Here is a 21,354-nt window from a genome sequence, read left to right as displayed (position 1 = left end):
GGGAGATGAGAGAACAAAAGAAGAAAAAAGCAAGAGAGAAATGGGAGAGAGGAAGGTGGCGGCATGAGAGGAAAAAAAAAAAAAAAAAATGGAGAGAAGGAACACGGATGAGGAGAAGAAAAGAAGGAATAATTAGTATGCTAGGGTTTCTAACTTTCTAATAGGAAGCCTAATATTCTATTTGGGCTTGAAGGGTTTGAAGTTTGGGCTTGGAATTAGTATGAAAATAAATACCCATTATATATAATAATTAAATTTTTATATAAAAGTAATATATATTTATTTAACTTGGTACTGTTCGGTTTGGTTTTTGAACCCCAAAAATCGAAACCGAACCAAACCATTTCTGTTCGGTTCGGTTTTGTACTTTCGGTTCGGTTTTTTCAATTGCAGTTCGGTTTTCGGTTCGATTTTTTTTGATTTTCGGTTTTTTCAACACCCCTGCATTAATTTGCGACATTTATTTTCAGAGACTACATAAATCAATTTTTAATTTCATAGACCATTTGTGATAACACCTAATTATTTGGGTTATGTTGGAGAGATATAAACCATTAACAGTATAATCGTAATTTATTTTCCTAATTACGGTAAAATCCTAAGCATGCATCAAGATTGGGAATTTAACCGTGATTGGGATTTATTTTACAACTCAAGCATGCATCAAGATTCAAGACATGTCTTGTTTCTTAATTAATTAACTGACATTAAAAGACATGACAATTTTAGAGTTAATATATAGGTATAATTTTTCACAACCATTCACTTTGGAGAAAGATCGTGGTTGATAACCATTTGATCACAGGAGTTGCTATTTATACACCTCTTTTTATCTTTCACAAATTCTCCCTTCATTTATGTCATTTGATCTTCTTCAATTTATTTGATGTAATAGCTAAAAATTAAGAAAAATGTGTGGAAAGTAAAAAGATGTGTATTAATAGCAAATTCTTTTATCAATTAGCATTGAATCTATATTTTATCAAAGGAGAATCCGAGTTGAAGCCATCCTTGCCATTGCCGGAGATTGGCGAAAACTGGTGGAAGAAGGGAACTTCTCGGCGTCATTCCACAGACGGTTATTCAACCCGGTTACGAATAATGGAGATTGAGTTTAGCTTGGCATACACTATAATTAGTCTAGCTGAGGGCAGGCCGGTGGTTGTGAATGAGGGCACGCCTGCCCATTTGATTTCTATATTTTGACCAAATAAAATTCCAGTCCCAACCACCTATATAATCATCATCTTTTATTTTATTATTTATATAATTGTACACGGGGGTTTGGTGTTGCATACATGATGCAAGCAAATGAGTCCGGATCCTTTTATGAGGATTCGGAGATCTGTGAATTGTATCCATTCATCGTATATCGTGCAGTCAGAAATTATTTTAAATATTTTTATTTAAAAATAAACATAAACAATACTCGACAAAAACTGACCGCACAATGTACGATAAACGAACACGATTCATAGATTCCCAGGATCCTCACCAAAAAAATCCGGAGAGGATCCCGTTGGCAAGCAAATGATGCCAACAACATATGCCAGTGGACAAGGAAAACCAGTTGCCGTGTTTCTACATCAAATAATTGGATTCCGATCTTGATTCACACAGAGCCACCTTCTTTTGTTGTTTTTAGCTAAACAACCTGTAGTGCTTGGAATGATCACATATTTTTAGAAAATGAATGTGACAAATGCAAATCAATGTCGCCAACAAATCTGACTCAAACTGCTCATTTGTATTTAATCGTTTTGAAATTAGTATATTGTACTTGTAGGTGTGCTAAATCAATATCGCGCACGTCCGAGTAAGTTGATTGTGGCCGTTCCTAGTTTATGGGTTCCACAATCATGAATGATCAGAATTGGTCCTTAATTGTATCATTTCCCTTCCCTCTGCATATATATGATGGTGATTTCCCACTTATTTATATGAGTTTTGCTAATTAATCGAAAGCATATGAACAGCTAGGATCAGAATCTAACTGTACCATTTTCCTTCCCTCAACATGTATATGATAGTCCATTGCCCTCTTTTTGACTGGGTTTTTTGGTTCATTAAGAAAAGATTCTCTACTTTCTGAATTTGAAAAAATTAACTCAAGAAAAACTAAAATGATTGGTCCAAAAAAATTAAGAGAGTTGTCAAAGGCAACTTTGTCAAATCTGTATTTACATTTTAAAGTGTGATTGTACATGTATTTTAGTACGACTCTATGCTCCCTTGAATCTTTGGTGGAAAGGAGATTTGAAGCCATTATTTCTATGGTTTTGTTGCAACAGATTCTCTGAGAAGTAACGTGGAGACCTTGGTGTTCTTATTTGATGATGCTTGTGGTGATTGTGGTTCTTCTTCTTCCTCCTCAATTCTTTCTGTGCATCACCTTCTTTTACGTCTTTAATCGAATTATCGGATTCAGTTGGTGATCTTAGCTGATGATGCTTGTAGTTATGGTGGTTCTTTTTCTTCAATTCCTTCTGTGCATCACCGTCTTTTACGTCTTTAATCGAATTATCTGATTCAGATGGAACTGTGTACACGAATGCAAAGGGGATGTCATCAAAATCCTTGAGTGGCTCCAAGGTCTTGACCACTTCACTTATTTTTGGTCTTTGTTTTGGCCGGTGGCTGAGGCATTGGAAAGCCAATGCCGCGGCCTTTCTGGCCCCTAGTTCGGAGTACTGGCCTTCGAGTCTTGGGTCCATGATCCGGCTGAGTTTCCGGGGTTCATTTAACATAGGCCTTGCCCACTCAACTAGGTTTTGCTCTCTTTGAGGTCTGTTTTTGTCTACAGATCTCCTCCCTGTTAGAAGCTCCAATAGCACAACTCCAAAGCTATACACATCACTCATTGCAGTCAAGTGACCTGAAATTTAACACAAGTATTAGAAACTAATCCACAATTAACTTCACTAAGCCTTTAAGTTGAATTGGGTTGGATTGGATTAATTAGTACCTGTCATGATGTATTCAGGAGCAGCATAGCCTTGTGTGCCCATAACTCTAGTGGAAACATGTGTCTCATCTCCTTCTGGACCATCTTTTGCCAATCCAAAATCTGAGAGCTTGGGAGTATAGTCCTGTAAACAAAAACGAATAAGAATATTAGCATTTATTGAATTAGTTTTAACAAAAATGGACAGGATTATTTAGTCCTAGAAGAAAAATACAGAGCAATACTTACAGAGTCCAACAAGATGTTTGAAGCTTTAAAGTCACGATAGATGACTGGTTTCTCTGCTTCATGGAGGAAGGCAAGGCCTTTTGCAGCTCCAAGCGCAATTTTCATTCTTGTGGACCATGGAAGCGACACCGAATACCCTGCACGACAAGAAAAAAGAAATTAGAAATTGAAGGATGAATTTGTTTATGGCCGAGGCGATATTTTAAACTGTTTTAATCTGGGGGGGGGGAGGGATTGGTATGCAAGCGGCATACAGACTGTCATGGTCAACCAGCCTAATGCACATATGGTGAAGAACAAAATTTAAAGCTTTAAAAAATGCAAATTTTGTTGGGAAAATTAAACATACTTCTGAATAGCTGGTTCTCTAAGCTGCCTCTTGGCATGTACTCGTAAACCAGAAGCCTGTGTTCATCTTCACAGCAATAGCCTATGAGCTTCACAAGGTGTGGATGTCTCAGTTGCCCAAGAAAAACCACCTCAGTCTGCAGAAAACCAATAAAAAATCATTAAAAACAAAGTCCATGAAAAACAAAAGTGATTAAAATGAGAAAATTGTAGAAAATTTCAAAAAAAAAAAAAGTTGCTCACCAGCCACTCCCTATGGCCCTGTGTGCCATCCAAGTCCAAGAGCTTCACCGCCACTGGCTGAGCCGCCAAACCAGGCCTCAGCTTGTCATCAATGAACCCTTTGTGCACGGGCCCAAACCCGCCTTCCCCGAGAAAGTTGCTGGATGAGAAGCTCTGCGTGATCATCTTCAGCTCCCCAAGTGTGAAGATGTGAAGATTAGAGCCTGCAAGAGATATCGAGAGATCTTCCGAAAATGTTGTGCTTGGATTGCTCAGATCAGTTAGTGAAAGTCTTTGGAATGAGGTTTGTTTCGCCGCCACTTTCTTGCTGCTCTTTTTTGGTGGAACCCCAGATTTGTAGCAGTCTGGGAGAATAGACCTCCATGTGAAGACTTTCTTGACCGCCATTTTTTACGAAAATGTTTCCAAAAACTAGAGTTCGAAACACCTTCGCTTCCAAATGATTCCCGATCAATCCCAGATTTCTTGTTGTTTTGGTGAAGTTTTTATAGGATTTTGGGAACAATGAAAGAATTGAGTTGGAAAATATGAGAGGGGAGAGATGTTACGAAATGAGCAAATGATATGGGAGACTTTAAAGGAGAAGACAAGGCCTAATATTGAAAAAAAAATCACCAACTGCCCTCCAAACCAAACAAAAGATTAAGAGAAAGAGGTCTGCAACTTCTTTCTATCGACCCCTTTTGAATTTTTCTATATTTTCTGTTACATTCTTTGCATCACTCTATGGAAATTCCCCACCTCACTATATATATATTTATAGATTTGAAGATTTAGGGTATTACTTCAGAATTATTTTTATCAAATGGGGTGATGAGTCCTTAGTCAACATGGTTGGTTCTTAGATGCAAAATTGACAAGGGTTACCCTCTTGACCTTGACTTTTTAGCATGAGGGTGAAAAGAACAGGAAAAAAATGTGAAACTGGTTCTATGTGCTTTGGAAATTTGGATCGAAAAGCACAATTAAGAATTTTTCTTCAAGTAAGTTTTCTGCCATTTGGCTGGATCATCAAGTGTGAAGCATCAGCACAAAATTACCTTTTATTTCTTTACAAATATATAATAAAGCTGCCGAAGAAGAAAGGTCCAAACAGAACAACAGCAATCCAGCTAAGATATTGAAAAAGATCCCCAAGAGAACCAAAGAAAATCCAGCTAATTCACACTAAGGTATGGAAAAATGACGTGGAATTTCCAACTGGTTCAGATGTTTAGGGAAAAAAATGGTTGGTCTACTTGCATTAGGTTTTAGCTTCTAGAACAATGACCCTGAGAGAATGCCTTATCCCCAAAATACCAGATTTACCAACTCTCACCAACGCGTTATCATGGAGTGCATGCTCGAATTGGGTTAGTTAGCGGACAGTGCGTCTGGCCTTCATGCACTCAAGTTCGAATATCTTTTAACCGTGAAATTTTTCAATGTAATTATAACATCATCAAGTCAAGTGGTGTTATAATCAATCCATATTATAACAAGTGTTTTGTTTACAAATAATATTGGTGAACATGAATGCTTTATCCGCTCATATTATAACAAGTTAATTAATACGTAATAGTTTTGTGATCACATTAGATAGATCGGAATTTTTTTTCAGTATATCAGATGGTTAAGATTGTTTATATTCTTAAGTTGACCTTATCGAAATCAAAGTAGGTCCCCATGTAGGGTAGTTGAGGTGTCATGGTAACCTGATGCTAAATTGCTAATGATAATGTTTAATCTTTGTTTTAAAATGAGTATTTCATACAGATTAGCTTCGGCAGATGAATGTGGAATTAGAATGTATCCATCATAGAGATGTCAGAAATGGGTGTGGTGACTTCGTTTCATTCGTCACTTCATGAATGTCAGTGGGCATTCTTGTCATTTGGGACCAGCAAGAAACTTGCAAAGCAAGAATGTTAGATGTTCAAATGACGACTTGATTACTTTAAGGGAGTTAGTAAATAAAAAGATCAATTTCTTAGACTTTATATCAGTAGAGTGGAAAAAGAAGCGCGTAGACAGATGTTTTAAATTGAACTCAATATATGTAAAAATATAAAACAAAAGGTTACCGCATGAAAACACGAAGAACACAATTTTCATACAAATTTTAATTTCCAATAAGTCATTAATTTCATATATTTTTCCTCTTTTAAAAAAGTTTTGAATTGATGTCAACATATAAAAGGCTATTCAACTAAAATGATTTTTAAGATTGACATAACTCTTTAGTTTAGTCTCTGACAATGAAATTGATAAAATTAGTCCCTCAGTTTGTCATTGTAGATCATTTTAGTCTTTTCGTAAAATTTGTGAAATATCCTCGTTAAATTGTGAAGTAAACGACCACGCGATCACCTTTTTAAGAATATTTTTTTCAAACCAACCTCTCCACTTAACAGGCATATTGACATATTTTTCACAGAATTATCAAAATAATTTACAGTAGACAAACTCAATGACCACTTCTATCAATTTTCATTTTAAATACCAAAGTAAAACGCTATGTCAATCTTAGACCAGTTTGATTAAAAGCCTCCATAAAAGCATGTTTTTATTTTTTTTACTTTGTTTAATATTGCATGATAAATGTATGTTTTTATTTTTATTTTTTTTACTTTGTTTAATATTGCATGTGTTTAATATTATAAATGTATGTTTTTTTTTTTTTTTTTTTTTTACTTTGTTTAATATTGCATGATAAACACGATGGTTAGGGGTAGAATCTTCAGAGAAGCTCTATATAACACGTCAGGGGCTGCTAGCTAATGAGGAGATTAACCTAATTTAATTATTTTCCTTAACCCTCGTAGTCCTAGCTAGTTAGGCAATGATCAAACCCTGTCCCACTCAGTAAGCTCATAGAAAAATATTAATATCCACGTGAACACGGCTTTATCATGCCGTCTTGTCCTACTTTGAACCTTAGTTAAACTTGGCTGATTAATACCTTGAAATTTTACTAAGCCTTCATCTTGCATCTGATCTCTATCTCTCTCTGTTTTTATTTTGTTTTGAAGGGGGGGTGATTTCGACGCGTCTGTTTTCATATTCTACACGCTTCCTCTTAATTCTAGGAGTACTTGGTTTTCTTTTTTGTTTGTTCAATTCGATAGTTATACAAGAGGGCGTGCAACAGGTGAAAACGATGTGCATTAATAATTTTCCTTTGTAATCTCATACTCAGATGAAATTTGTTAAAATTTGCTTTGATAAATTAACCAACGAAAACGATAGTAAGAAGTGTTCATTCATATTATTTTGGTAAGAGTATATTGTTTTTGTAATCCACATACGCATGACATAAAACAACGTACTAAGATCACGTGAGTAAATGAAAAACTATTGTTCTATAGTGATCTTTCAAATAGGTCAAGAATTAGAAGGGATCAATATTCAATCAAACTACAACTGCCCCTACCTTCCTCTGTGGAAATGGAATTTTACCAAACAACCAAACACAAATCAAACTTCTTGAAATCCTACGCAGTTATGTATTACATCTTGACTTTAGATCAACTTTCTTCTAACATATTCCATCATCTAGATAAATAAACGGGCCCTGTATGATCATAGAAAAATTAGAAAAGAAAATACTCAATTTGGTTTATAAATAATATATATGAGTTGCATATATGTCAATGAATCCATTTCATGGAATAATATGGGCTCGGTGTTGGTACGTATATAATAAATCTTTAGTGAACGTCATGACAACACTCATCATTGTTATTCACTTTTAAGCTCATTTTATTTATGTTTTAGTGTTATAACATATAATATTGTCATTCAACGTCAAAAAAATGTAAGATCGCACTATATTGGTCAAAGTTTACGGTCCACCAACATGCAATAGATGATCGGCAATGCACAAAATCGATTAACCGGAAATACTCTATTTATACATATATATACTTGATATCATCACAACGGCTCTGCGGAGTTAATGATAATCGTAAGCATGATGCAGTTTAAGTTGTGCTCGAGCAGTTCAACCACCAGAGACTTTGGCTAATATTTAAAACTAAGACTGTTTCAACCAAACCGAGTATACTATATAGGGCTAGCTTACATGCATACGTGTGGTGCAAACCTTCATTTTGTTACGCCACACGATCTTAGAGTACGTATTTAAGCACGTAACAATAACATATATAGTATGACTGCAAACATAACAGGAACTATATTATTAAACACGGAGTGAAACGGTTCCTCTTTCTTGTTTTGAATGGTTTGTAATTAGGTCAAAAGTCAACTATCAAGTGGCCTATATTTTTCGAAGAAATATACAAAGCTTTGATTTGGTCTGTGTAAATGTATGATCTGTTCTTCTGAATCGTGTGAGGGCTGAGCTGAGGAGTCAGCATATAAATATTGGGATAGAGCAATGTAATGCGTACGTAGGTTTTGGTATATAACTTTGTGGCAAGAACGGTCCACTGGATGCCTTTTTGTCCAAGCATATATTACTGTATGAAAAGGAAGAGATATTATGTTAAATTAGAGTGCTGCGAGAGTGATGTGACTTTGACCCTTGAGAGATTATAAAGTTTCCACAGTATTACGACACATGGGAATGATCCAGAAATTATGGCTTGTTTATGCACAACATCATCAATTGTTTAATAAGAAAACTAAGGAAAAAAATTTGAAAATTTTGAGTTTTAACGATAATGATAAAATAAAGGGTAAAGATAATAGTATCATGATTGACTTTTTAGTGTAAAAATGTAGTTTTTTGATAAAGTGAACAGTATCAGGAGCTTTTCATTAAAATTCTCTTGTTTAATTTCCATGAATTTGTTAGGTTAGGAGAAGAAGAGGGAGGGGAGGATAGGAGAGGGGAAGGGAGGGGAGGGGATGTGTTTTATGTGACTGTCCTCCTACAACAATGAATTAATAAGTTTGAGGGTTGTAAAATGGATGCAAGGGTCAGTTGTCCACACAAGCTCGGGTGATTTTGAGTAAATCTATAATTGATTGTGGAATTAACATTTATTAACACCTCACAATTACTAATGTATGTATGCAAGGTTGGAGAAATTTTTCATTGTAACGGAAACACGGGTGGTACACCATGTGTTTTTATGTAAGTGGTAGTAAATTTTATTTTTAAGTTATTAACTTTTTAACACACAAATCCTATTATTTGTATAATAATACGTAATGTATCATTTCGTGTATCAATCACATTGACAAATCTATTGCACGGTTGAGCCTAAGCAATTCACTGATTACCACGGAAATATCCCCATGCAAGGCGAGCCGAAGGGGAACAACTACCTCGGGGCTCGAGATATAGACCCTACTGAGAAAGTCACACATATGTTATGAGCATATAAAACTATATATTATCGGTTCTATATATTATCGGTTGTATGTAAGATTCTCCCTATATTCGTAATTGACATGGACAAGTGCTTGGATTCTTGGAAGGTAGAAATATGAGGACCCGAATCATGGTTGGGCTTCTTAGAAAGTTCGTAATGAAAGTAAAGGATGGGCTTCGTTTTCGTTGGATAAAAATTTATAAGGACTCTGAATCGTCACATAGGCTAAGGCCTAATATTACAATCCCACGTAACGACAGTATCAAACACTGAAGACACGGTCTATAGATCTTCTCTCACTCCTGGTGGTTCAGATAAAATATATATATATTTAAATTCATTTAAATTTTTTTATATTCAATTTAAATTTTAGATGTTAATTGTCTATTTTATCCTATTGCATAGTTACTATGAAGTACAAAATGAAATTAATAATAAAACCCAAATTTATCAATAAACCCAAACACTATAATAAAACCCTACGATCACTCTTTGTTTATCCTACGTTCATTCTGGCTAAAACTCTAATAGCTTTCATAGAGAAAAATAAGTTTTTTTTATTGATGGATGGTGATTTTGAAGTTTTGAATCCTCCAATCAAGGTATGACTCCATTTATGAATTTTTTGTTCGTTTGATTTCAATTTTTTAGAGTGTAGAAGTTACTTTACTGTAATTTTTTTTCAACAAATACAATGAAAGCATCCTACCTTCTGGCTAAAACAAACAACAATGAAAGCATATGTTTACTCCTCAGATTTTGTTGATAGCCTTTGGCTTAATCGCCATGACACAAAAAAAATTATGGAGCAGTTGCTGCCTAATACTTTCTTGTTTGTGGCTGCTCGTTTAGACCCCTTTTGAATATCTAGAACCTATGCTAAGGGAAGATATACAAAAGCTAATTTTTTTTCTTCAACTCTATGTTGCTTTTATACTTTATTCCTTTTCCCATACATCTCTAAGGATTATAAATTCTACAGATATGGGATGGAGTACCAAAGCCCCATGCCCATAAAAGTACCCCCTTGAGCGAATTTTTTACTGTGAGATATCTTATATTCTTCTCTACTCTCTGGTCATGTTTTCTTTGTATAATGTTCTTATTAGTCAAAGCCTATTGTCTCTGATACTTCATTTTTTAATATGAAGGTAGAAGTAGTTGTTTTGTCCAGTTACGAAGAGAAGGAGGAGAAGTTTAAGGAGGAGATAACCCCTTTACCATCGGAAGTCAAGTGGCACAGCGGCAGCTTCTGAGTTAAACATCTAATGGTTGTAAAAATAAATCCGCATATTGAATTGAGTTTATGAGATTATATTAGGTATTAAATTTGAGTTTAAAGAAATATTAATAGTTTAGTTAAAAATCAAACGGGTGCAAAGAGTAAGTTGGGTGTATAAATAGGTTAGATGGGTTTAAACAAAATTTTCCTTAAAAAAACCTAGGTGCCTATAATTAATTATGTGATTTTATATTCAAATTTAACTTTGCTTTCTAATTCAACAAAATTTATCGTTTGAAAAAAATAAATAAATAAATAAAGACACCTTTATCATTCCATGGCATCTCTTCTCCTTTTTTAAAAATAAATAATATCATTAACAAGAGAAATGGGAAGAATTTGAAACTACATATAATTTAGGGAGAGAGAATTTTGAATTTAAGAACGCATGGCATCTCTTCTCTTGATAAAGATAAAGATTTTGTATTTGATCCCTCCTCCTATGATAACAGAGTGACTTTTGAATGATATTTTTAAAGAAAAATCATCGATAATTAGAAAGAGAAAAACAAGATCTCCACTCTACAAGGATAATCAATATTAAAAAGGATTAGGAGGATTTTGAATATTCTTGTGGTGCCAAAATTTCAACTTGTACTGCACCCATAAATTGATTAATGAAGATTCACCTGTCACTATACCATATGTTAATTTCAAACCAACATTAGACAAAAGCTTGGCGGACCAAACGAATCTCAGATTGAAGAACTACATAGATTAATTCATGTACCAAAGGACAAAGAAATGGATCAATATTTCAAGTGATTCCCAATTTTTTGGTTACTTGAAAATTAATTGTTTACAAGATATGTGTGTGTGTGTGTGTGTATACACAAATATATAACGAGAGCTAATATGTGACAACTTATGGACAAGTTTTTGTGGAGTCTAATTCGTAATATATTTCAATAATCCAAACTGTTTATCTTTTGGGTCTTCCTCAAAAATCATGTCTACCAAAAATCACCCAAATTTGAAACTATATGACAGTTGAATTGAGAGCTTGGGGTTTCTTTGTAGAAATTTATTCGTCCATTTTCTTTCCTACAAATAAATGTCCTAATAATTTTTTTATCAGTCTCATTATATTAGACAAACTCAAATCTACAATAATCTTGACTTATTACTCTACCCTCTTCTGTCTCTCACTTCCCCACAATTCATTTGAGTTCAGAAGAAGTAAATTTGTGCAAATAGCTCTCTTCCAAATTATATTTTAAAGTTTTCTTGTTTGGCCGAAATATTGCTAGGGAGACTACAAGTGTAAAATAAATTCTGTAAATTAAATAACATGAAAGTTAATAAATTGAATTATTATTTAAGTGTTAATTAACTTGTTTATTTCTTATTGGTGATACATCATTTAGTTTATAAATTTTATAGCATTACCCTACTTGTGTTATCTCGAGAATAGTGTTGTATTGACAATAGTGAGAGGATCGAATATGTCTTGTTAAAGGTAGTCTATAGTCATAATCCGTTCACTGGTCCTTTCCCAACCAATATTGAAATTTTCGTCCAGTTAATTGCTTAAAATATCATATAAGATTGATATTGATGTTTAATTGAGATACATCATGCATGACCAAGATGTTATTTCATTTTATAAATGATTAAGTACCTAAAACTCTTTAAGTTTTTAGTGTTATTTCAAATTGGTCTCAATATTTTTAAATATTTTAAACAAGTACTCAACGTATTGAAAATATCACATCCATTAAACTCTAGTTAATTTTTCAAAAATAGATTTAAAACCCACCAATTGGGTATATCATAGTCAACATTAATATTAGTTGCCTTAAAATCTAAATTTCAAACATAGATTAGAACTCAATGATCAAATGGGTATTGAATTGAATCGAAAATGGATCCAGATTGAAATTACATCAAGAAGGCAACCTCCTAACCAAAACGAGGAATTTAGATAGGGTTTCAAGAAGCTTATTTCTACTCATGTGATTTCCTCATTCGTCAAAGCTTCCAATTTTTCTTGTGGGCGGTGAAGATAGTGGTGGTCGCATCTTGGCAGTCTATACTATTTTAGCAACCTCTATGACCTTCTTTTCGATATTTGCGGGTTGAGTTGTAGGGTGGAGTTGATAGTTTTGCGTTGGGTTTGCAGGTGATAGCCTGATAGGGGTGGTGGCAATTGTTAGTTGGTGAAGGCTATGGTTTCATGACCTTCTATTGAGTTAACTTAACAAATTTTGAATAGGGGTTTAACGAATGGTGTCCAGGGGAGGCTTAAATACTTATGTGAGGATTACCGTGACAAAGCCATCAACTGGTCCTTTTTTTGAAACTAAAATGAATGTTACATTTTCAATAGGTTGAGTAATTGCTTGGAATGTTTAGAAATGTTGAGACCAAGCCTCACAATGGACAATGGATTAAGCCTCACAAAGGGCTTGCCATAATAATGTGGTTCAAATTCGTTTTTGACAAGAATCGAACCTAAGACCTCTCACTTACAAGTAAAAATGAATACCACTATATCGTAGTATTAAGTTGCTCCCCTCCCTCGATATTATCTGTATAAGAAAAACATTTAAATTAAATCGCTTGGGCCTAGCCACTTTCCCTTGTTCGAATTGCTCCATTTTACCAAAGAGCATCTTTTAAGCCTAATTATCATTTTCCTTATCATTCATCACCAACCATACAAGTAGATTTTTTTTTCTTGGAATCTTATCTTAGATATCGGTTTCCTAATGGGACCAATTCTATTGTTGTCATCCATTTAAGTTTATTTCATGATATTTATGCCGTTTTTTAGTAACCCATCTTTTCTTGGTTTGTTTTGTTGAACATCATTTTCATAGTGTTGTTTCATGTCTCTTTCTATCTTCTGTTTTTTTTTTTTTTTCTCTTCCAATTTATATGCAACATTTTCCGTCGTTGAATAAATAAATAAATAGTACATTCTACTATTCGAGGGATATTTCTTTGAAGGTGACAAATGGTGATGGTGGTTGAGTCCAGCAATGACAAAAAATAAAACAAAAGAAAATAACTGGTTCGATTATTGAGACCATAGTGAGTAGCTTGGCAAAGCCATCACCACAAACTGAAACATCTTCAAATGAATACATTCAGTTCATACAGTGTTAGGGATAACAAGGTATGACATAGTTTTCTCATGATCATTGAGTCTCTACTATAGGGGTGTTCATGATTCGAAACCAATAAAATTTAATCAATTCAAATTCGATCTTACGTACATTGAATTGTATCTGATTCAATCTTATAACTTATACGAATGTATAATTTGAACCGATCCACCTAATGATTGAGTTGGATAAAATAGTTGATTCAAACAACAAAAAAGAATGAAATATCAAACAATTAAATCAAATATAATATTGATCACACATTTTAATTAGATGAAAATTAACACGTGTTTTGGTTGTATAATATATGGGACATATTTTCGAACTAGAGTTCATTTGATCCAATTGTGTTGGTTTTGAAAGTTAGAAACCCAATCCAATATGCTAATCGCTCAAGCAATTGGGGCTGTTTTATTTCTCGCTTTCATCTGTGGAATCTTTGTAATTTGTTCTTTCGGACTTTGTTATAAAAATTCCCATAGACCAAAAAAAAGATAGACCTAACTGGATATTGAACACCTTTAGAATTTACTTTGTTAGAAGACATCAGCAATTCATATATCAAAAAATAAGTTGCAAAACGATTGTTTTTTTTTTTTTGGAAAATAGTTGCAAAACGATTGTTTATGGACGGAAAATGCTGTACAATACAAACTTACAAAATGTTAAACGGGTCAAAAAGCTTTTGAGGTCACGCCGTACGTCATCGATAACGGAACCCTAACCCTGAAAAGTAAAACCCAAAGTAAATTACGGCAAAAAAAATACGTATAAAATTGGAAGAGGTACGTAAGCGTTACAGCAACGTGGCAACTGCTGGTTGGTTACGGTTGTTTAATAAGAAGCCCAATCAGTGGATTCCAGAGCACTGGAGTGGCCTCCCCCTTCACCATATATTCAATCAGCAGAATCTCCGTCGATCTTCTCCTCCGACACATCACCAAAAACATGGCTCGGCTGACGCTATTCTTGTCCGCCGCCTTGGTCCTGGCGGCGATCAGCTGCGTCGCGGCAGCATCGAGCTTCGATGAGTCCAACCCAATCCGATTGGTGTCCGACTCCCTCCGTGACATGGAGGAGCAAGTCGTCCAAGTCCTCGGCAGCTGCCGCCACGTCCTCTCCTTCGCCCGCTTCGCTCACAGGTGGTTGGCCGGCCCCACGCGGAGTAGTTCGTTCCTGATCAGAGATCACCACCGTCCGATTAACTGACTTTGTTTTTCTTTGGTTTTTGGGAATGATCAGGTACGGGAAGAAGTACGAGAGCGCGGAGGAGCTGAAGCTGCGGTATGCGATTTTCTCGGAGAATAAGAAGCTGATTCGATCTACGAATAAGAAGGGCTTGCCTTACACTCTTGCTCTCAATCGTAAGTCAACCTTTTTCATTTCCTTCTCTGTCTGCTCTCTGTTTTTATTTTTTTTAAATAAAAAAGATATTAATTTTGTTTCTGCGTTGGATTATAACTGAGTTATTGTTGTATCTGGTTGAAAAAATAAATAAATAATTGAACAGTATCTGGTTGAAATTTAGAGAAAAAAGACGGGAAATTGGCCGAAATAATCAATTTACTAATTTCAATTGTAGATGTGATATGTAATTGACATGTCGTTAGTGTTTATTTGATTTTGATTAGTTTAGCAGTTGAGATAAGTAAATATCATTCCATGTAATTTCCCAATAACAACTCACTTTTCTTTTTGTTGTAGTAAGTACTTTTGCAGAAAATGTTTTTGGGTTCCAATGTCCTTCCAAAAAAATACTTTGCTTTTTCAGTATTCACTTGCGTTTTTTCTAAAAGTTTAGCTCCGAAAACATTTTCACCAAAAGCGCTTTCAGTCATTTTAAAAGCACTGCCAAAAAAACTCAAGTAGTGTGCACATTAATAGGTGAATTTACTAACTAGGGTTAAATTGATTGATATATTAAAGGGTTTGCTGATTGGAGCTGGGAAGAGTTCACAAGGCACAGGTTGGGAGCTGCTCAGAACTGCTCTGCCACCACAAAGGGCAACCACAAGCTCACTGATGCCGTTCTTCCTGAATCGGTAAATAGGTTTTTCGTTCATTAGATTTAAATGCATGATATTTCTAATCAAATAGAGACTGAGTGACGCTAAATCAATATTTTTCGCAACTTTATATTAAAACAATGGAAAATGTAAGAGAAACCCCTATTATGCAGTAAATCGGCACATTAATTACATCAATTATGATAAATTATTATGATCAGTTACTAATAAACGCGTAGCTAGCTAGATCTACCGCTTTGAAGTTAATATCGACTGTTCGTTTGTGTGTATGTACAGAAAAACTGGAAAGAAGAAGGCATAGTGACTCCAGTTAAAGATCAAGGTCACTGTGGATCTTGCTGGACATTCAGGTTTATTTCCTAGCTTGAGTATTTTCGATGATTGCCGAATGCAAATAGTAAATTAAGCCATACTAATTATTGTGTGTTTCGAATGTTTAACACTAATATATGGCTGATGCAGCACCACTGGAGCTCTCGAGGCTGCGTATGTGCAGGCATTCGGAAAGCAAATCTCCCTTTCGGAGCAGCAGCTTGTGGATTGCGCTGGCGCTTTCAACAATAACGGCTGCAGTGGTGGGTTGCCATCTCAAGCATTTGAGTACATCAAGTACAATGGTGGTCTTGACACCGAGGCTGCTTATCCGTATGTTGGAGTCGACGGTGTTTGCAAATACTCGGCAGAAAATATTGGTGTCCAAGTCGTCGACTCTGTCAATATCACCCTGGTAAGCTTAACGGGACTGAAAAGCAGAGCTTATAAGCACTTTTTGATAATTGAAATGCTTTAAATTTCAAGGGGCAGCTTGTAAGTGTTATGTGCAAAATTATGCAGGGTGCTGAAGAAGAATTGAAGCATGCTGTTGCATTTGTGCGGCCAGTCAGTGTGGCGTTTCAGGTCATCAATGGTTTCCGATTTTACAAGTCGGGAGTTTACACCAGTGACACATGCGGTACAGGCCCCATGGTGAGTTTTAAACTTTTGATTTAGTCTTAATCTATTTGTCTTTTCAAATTAACCAAAACGTTATCCTAATCTCGTGTTATGTTTGCAGGATGTGAACCATGCAGTTCTTGCAGTTGGGTACGGAGTTGAAGGCGGCGTCCCGTACTGGCTCATCAAGAACTCTTGGGGAGAAAGCTGGGGCGACAATGGCTACTTCAAGATGGAGTATGGGAAGAACATGTGTGGTAAGTTTTTCGGTTTACTTTTCGGGTTGCTAACCTAATAAATGTGGGATATGTTTTTGGCTGGAAACTGAGGTATATCTTCTTATTGATTTCAATGATCTGTATTGCAGGTGTTGCAACATGTGCATCGTACCCGGTTGTCGCGTAAGTCTGTCGAAAGAAACGGTGGCCGTGGTTGTGGATATGTAATACGAAATTCATCGTTGTTTCGGACTGGGATATGTTCTGTTGTACTAGGGTTTCCAGCTTGAAGGTGAAGGAACGGGTCGTTGTATAGTGGTGACTAATGTTTCTGCCTTGATGCACAAATAAGATACAAAGACTATTATTTATGGCCTATGTAATATAAGCAACGAAAGGTCCTTTTGTTTAAATTAAAGTTGCACGTTTACTTGGAGGAAGTCATAAATCGAGATGCAAAAAGAAAAAAAAATAGATATGAGATTGATGCGCCCTCGCTTGTTGATCTTGTCTTTGAATTTTGAGGTATTAGGTCACTGGTTTTTTTTTGTTTTTTTTTTTTGGGAGTACTTCGATATTTTTATATAAGGAGCCACACAATAGGCAATCTAATTTGGTATCGAATTTGCAATTTATGAGATTCAAACTTAAAGACCTTTCATTCTAAATGAAAACGAATAACATCAGATTTAGTACTGAATGACTTTAGATTACAAGGGAATTTAGATATTGGGATAATTCCAACAACAATGTCCTATCAAACGTATGGAAGTCAAGAAACGGATAATTCCAATACTCATTTCATGAGAATAAACATGGCAACAAGGTCAAATTTTGAAGGGACGAAAAACACTTTATTTTTATTTTATTTTATTTTATTTTTAAAGAGGACAACTGGTGACAAATCACGATTATCTATCTATTTTAAGGACCGAGAATGCTCACAGAGGTTGCTAAACCCACCTAATTGTCCTTATACTCGCTTTTTTTTGAAATGTTAATGACATGTTTATCCTTTCATAAAAGAACTTTTGAACTTTTATTTAATTAAGTACTGAAACATTGAAAAAACTAAAAATATTAAATGGAAAGAAAAAAAAAAACCTTCCCTCTTCCCAAGCAATCTCTCGCTCCTCAAGCAATCTCTCGGCATGATCGTCGGCATTCTCGTACTGTAAGCCTTCCTCACTTTTGCCGCAACTTTCAAGCTCTCAACCACTTCCCATTCGATCTCTTCTGATGTGTGTTTGGTACGAACATCATTGTTGGCTCGCTGCGGCCGACCCGACAACGACGTTTCGAAGCTAAGTATGGTCAGAGATTTCTGCAAGGGTTCTTCGGTTTTAACCTTCAGATTTCATCGGAAACTAATTGGGTTTTCAAGAATTGGAGAGTTGCATTGAGTTGGGTTTCTTTGAAACCATCACCGCAATTTCGTAAAGTGGTTGCACACAAGACATGCACGTGCCGAAACGTCAAACTTTCCATCTTCAATTTGAACGAGGTTAGCGATTGGGACTAAAATTGAGGTAAACAAACTAAATGACTAAAGTGGAAATTGTTCCAACTACGGGGACCAAAAGTGTAATTTGGCCAACTAACCGTATATGTTTCTGTAAAAATATTATCATCAATGAAATGGAATGGAATTCATACACAGCAATTTCTCTGTAACGCAGTAAAGCAAACATTGTGGCAATGATATTTATAACTTTGACAAATCATGGTAAGCCAGCAACGTATAAAGATTACGAGCAAATCGCTTATGAAGTGATTAATATGAACAAGTATGCACAAAACCTATTTGATTCGAAGCGATTTGCTGAGTTTATGAAGTTCTGCAATTGCTCCCTCCCAACTCCCTTTCCCTTGCCATGTTACTAGATGCTTAGTGGCTGAAACGCCGGAACACGAACAAGTATAACCATGTCGAGAGTGCAAGGCCAGCCTATTGAGGAATTATATCATTTGAGCAAACTTTGTATGGCAAGGTAAATATACAGTCTTAGCTCTCAACTCAAAATGAAAACGTGCAACGTACTTACTGGTTTTCGACCCATTTGTGTCACAAACTGAGCATGCTCCATTTGGTGCCTGATGCACCGTTGCGTGTGGAAGGACCTCCTCCAACCACTGGAAGCTGTACTCCAACTCCAGTTTTGTGATAGAGCTTCAATCAAACAGCCACTGGAATTTGTGCATTTGCTTTCATATGATCAGTTCTTCCTGAAGGTGACATGCCCGAATTGAGGTCCTTGTATGCAATTTGCTTTATGTGATGGGCTTCATTAGGCATCCCAGCCTTCATGAGGCAAGATGTCAAAGCATTTACGGTGATGTTGTCCGGGGCACAACCAATTGCCAACATCTTTTTAAAATTGCTAATTGCCTCAGACATTCTCCCTTTCATACAATTCCCGAGTATGAGAATGGTAAACGTCACTTTATCAGGGCTGCATCTCTTCTCTTCCATCTCGGCCACAATGGCGTTTGCCTCATCAACATTGCCAGCCTTACAGAATCCATCTATCACAGGGTTGTATATAAAAGGTTTCGGAACCACATTACTCCACTTCAATTGCCTCAGAAAATCACGTGCTTCATGTAGTCTACTCTCCTTGCACAAAGCATTAATAAGGACAGAGAAAGTATACGCACTTGGAGACACATTTTTCCCATTCATCTCCTGCCAAAGCTTTAATCCCTGACTCAGTTGCCCAGCTCGACAATGGCCATCAATTAGGGAAGTGAAGGTAAAAACATCTGATCGATAACCATGAAAGAGCATTTTCTGATGCATGGCAAGTGCAGAACCCATGTTGCCAGTCTTACCAAATCCATCAATCATTGCATTGAAAGTAACAGAAGTTGGTCTAACTCCGGCATTAATCATCTCATCAAAAAGAACTGAGGCCTCCTCCATCTTACCCAACTTGCAATATCCTGATATGACTGACGTGAAAGTTATAACATTGGGTGAAAGTTCGATTCTTGATTGAACCTCTTTGAGTAATTGACATCCCCTATCTACCTTGTTAGTCCTACAAAGTCCAGTAATTAGTGTATTATACGTAACTATATCGGGGTAGCAACCAAAACTCCCCATATCACTGAACAACTCAAACGCCTTATCAACTTCCCCAACTCTGCATAGACCTCGAATTAGAATATTGAAAGTCCAGCTATCCGGGCGACAATGCGACCACATATGCTTTCTAAACAAGTAAACAGCCTCATCCGCTTTATTCTGTTTAACCAACACATTGAACAAGTTATTGTATACGAAAGGCGTCAATCTAATCTCATCACAATGAACCTCATCAAGAAACTTCTCAGCATTATCCAACTTGCCCATCTGAGCATACGACGACACCAAGAGTTCCACAGCCGAATCATCGGGTGTATGCCCGTCACTCCTCATGTAATCAAACACCAATTTAGCAGAATCTTGAAGCCCCATTTGACACAGAGACCTCAAAAGAAAATTGTAAGTCCATACACTATGATTAACACTCAAACTAACCCTACTGAGCTCAAAGAATTTCAACCCCAATATCGGATTGTTCAACCTTTTAATAACCTCGAAAGCAGTCGACGGTGAAAGGTTCTTACTAAGATAAACCAAATCCAGTGAATGCGAGCGAAGAAACAGAGTGCAAACAACTTTCACAAACCAAGCCTCTGGGTTTGACGTTACCTCAAAGTCGTGAAGCGGGCGCGGCCGAGCTCCACCGTGGGCGAGGTTGTGAAAATGGAAAACGGCGATCTTGGAGGCTCGAACCCAGAAGGTCGGACGGGCTTTGAAGAACAGGACGGTCATCTGCACCGCCGGCCCATCCCTAGGCTCAGCACTGCTCTCATAGATGTTTTCAATGAAAATCCTGTTCTGGGTTCGGGTTGATTGACCGGATTTTCTCGCGGGTCGCCCGGAAGTCGTATGGGGTTTGGGATTCGGATCGTGGGTCCTAATGGATATGGAGAAAAACCCAGAAATGTCAGCTCACCAAACCGGAGCTTCATCGGGGTTTTAGGGCGTTTCTCGGTGGGATTAATCGGAGAGATACGAAAACGAAGAAATGGAGGAAAACCCAGCAACCAGAAATGGAGGAAGAAGATGAAAGCCTGGAAATTGGTTCATTTCTTTCTGCAGTTGTGAGGTCACTGCCTTAGGGTTTATCAGAGACGCAGTGTTGGCTTTGAGTTGGAGATTATGTCACCGGCCCGTCAACACAAGATTGCCCCATCTGAATACTTGGGCTTTTTTTGGGCCCAATACAAAGCCCAATATTTTGATGTTTAAAGAAATAATATTAATTAGCAGGAAAATTGCACAAATGACTCATAAACTCTTGGGTAAATTACATTTTACCTTATCAGATTTGGGGTTGATTTTAATTCCTTACAACATCTTTAAACCATTTCAATTGCATACATCAAGTATTATTTTATTTCAATATAATACATCTGTTACATTTTTCATCCATTGATCTGTTAAGAGTTGACGTGGCTGACACATTAATTTGTTCTACGTGGCAAAAAAGAAAATTAATTTAAAAAAAACCTGAATCTTCTAAAAATAAAAAAATATATATAAAATAAAATAAAACTGAAAACGCAGAACCCAACCCCTTACTCTTCCATCCTCGCCCACTGACGTCTCCATCCCCGAGGACCAGGAG

The 21,354-nt window shown here is 36.2% G+C and overlaps 3 protein-coding genes across 4 annotated transcripts; 1 reads left to right on the top strand and 2 right to left on the bottom strand.

The window, feature by feature from the left end:
- Positions 1 to 1,495: 1,495 nt before the first annotated feature.
- Positions 1,496 to 17,171, top strand: LOC137718395 (thiol protease aleurain-like). Of its 2 annotated transcripts, XM_068457945.1 has the most exons (9): positions 1,496 to 1,499; positions 14,392 to 14,639; positions 14,740 to 14,861; positions 15,424 to 15,539; positions 15,801 to 15,874; positions 15,987 to 16,251; positions 16,359 to 16,490; positions 16,579 to 16,714; positions 16,825 to 17,171. In XM_068457945.1, exons 2-9 carry the CDS (start codon positions 14,446 to 14,448, stop codon positions 16,860 to 16,862), a joined length of 1,077 nt encoding a protein of 358 aa, XP_068314046.1. In that variant the 5' UTR covers positions 1,496 to 1,499; positions 14,392 to 14,445; the 3' UTR covers positions 16,863 to 17,171. The 2 variants fall into 2 exon arrangements, with proteins under 2 accessions (XP_068314046.1, XP_068314038.1); XM_068457937.1 differs by lacking the exon at positions 1,496 to 1,499 and having other exon boundaries at positions 14,355 to 14,639.
- LOC137741979 (serine/threonine-protein kinase RIPK-like) lies at positions 2,114 to 4,494 on the bottom strand. Its single transcript, XM_068481699.1, has 5 exons — positions 3,785 to 4,494; positions 3,543 to 3,678; positions 3,194 to 3,330; positions 2,966 to 3,089; positions 2,114 to 2,875 (listed from the first exon to the last, which is right to left on the bottom strand). Exons 1-5 carry the CDS (start codon positions 4,169 to 4,171, stop codon positions 2,223 to 2,225), a joined length of 1,437 nt encoding a protein of 478 aa, XP_068337800.1. The 5' UTR covers positions 4,172 to 4,494; the 3' UTR covers positions 2,114 to 2,222.
- A 1,118-nt stretch (positions 17,172 to 18,289) lies between the features above and the next one.
- Positions 18,290 to 20,646, bottom strand: LOC137707488 (pentatricopeptide repeat-containing protein At2g06000-like). Its single transcript, XM_068446368.1, has 2 exons — positions 18,721 to 20,646; positions 18,290 to 18,623 (listed from the first exon to the last, which is right to left on the bottom strand). Exon 1 carries the CDS (start codon positions 20,493 to 20,495, stop codon positions 18,852 to 18,854), a length of 1,644 nt encoding a protein of 547 aa, XP_068302469.1. The 5' UTR covers positions 20,496 to 20,646; the 3' UTR covers positions 18,290 to 18,623; positions 18,721 to 18,851.
- Between the last annotated feature and the right edge of the window lie 708 nt (positions 20,647 to 21,354).

This window comes from Pyrus communis, chromosome 1 (genome assembly GCF_963583255.1).
Source record: "Pyrus communis chromosome 1, drPyrComm1.1, whole genome shotgun sequence".
NCBI classification, from domain to species: domain Eukaryota; kingdom Viridiplantae; phylum Streptophyta; class Magnoliopsida; order Rosales; family Rosaceae; genus Pyrus; species Pyrus communis.
The sequence above is the reverse complement of the archived record's forward strand: the minus strand, read 5'-3'. Positions and strand labels throughout refer to the sequence as shown.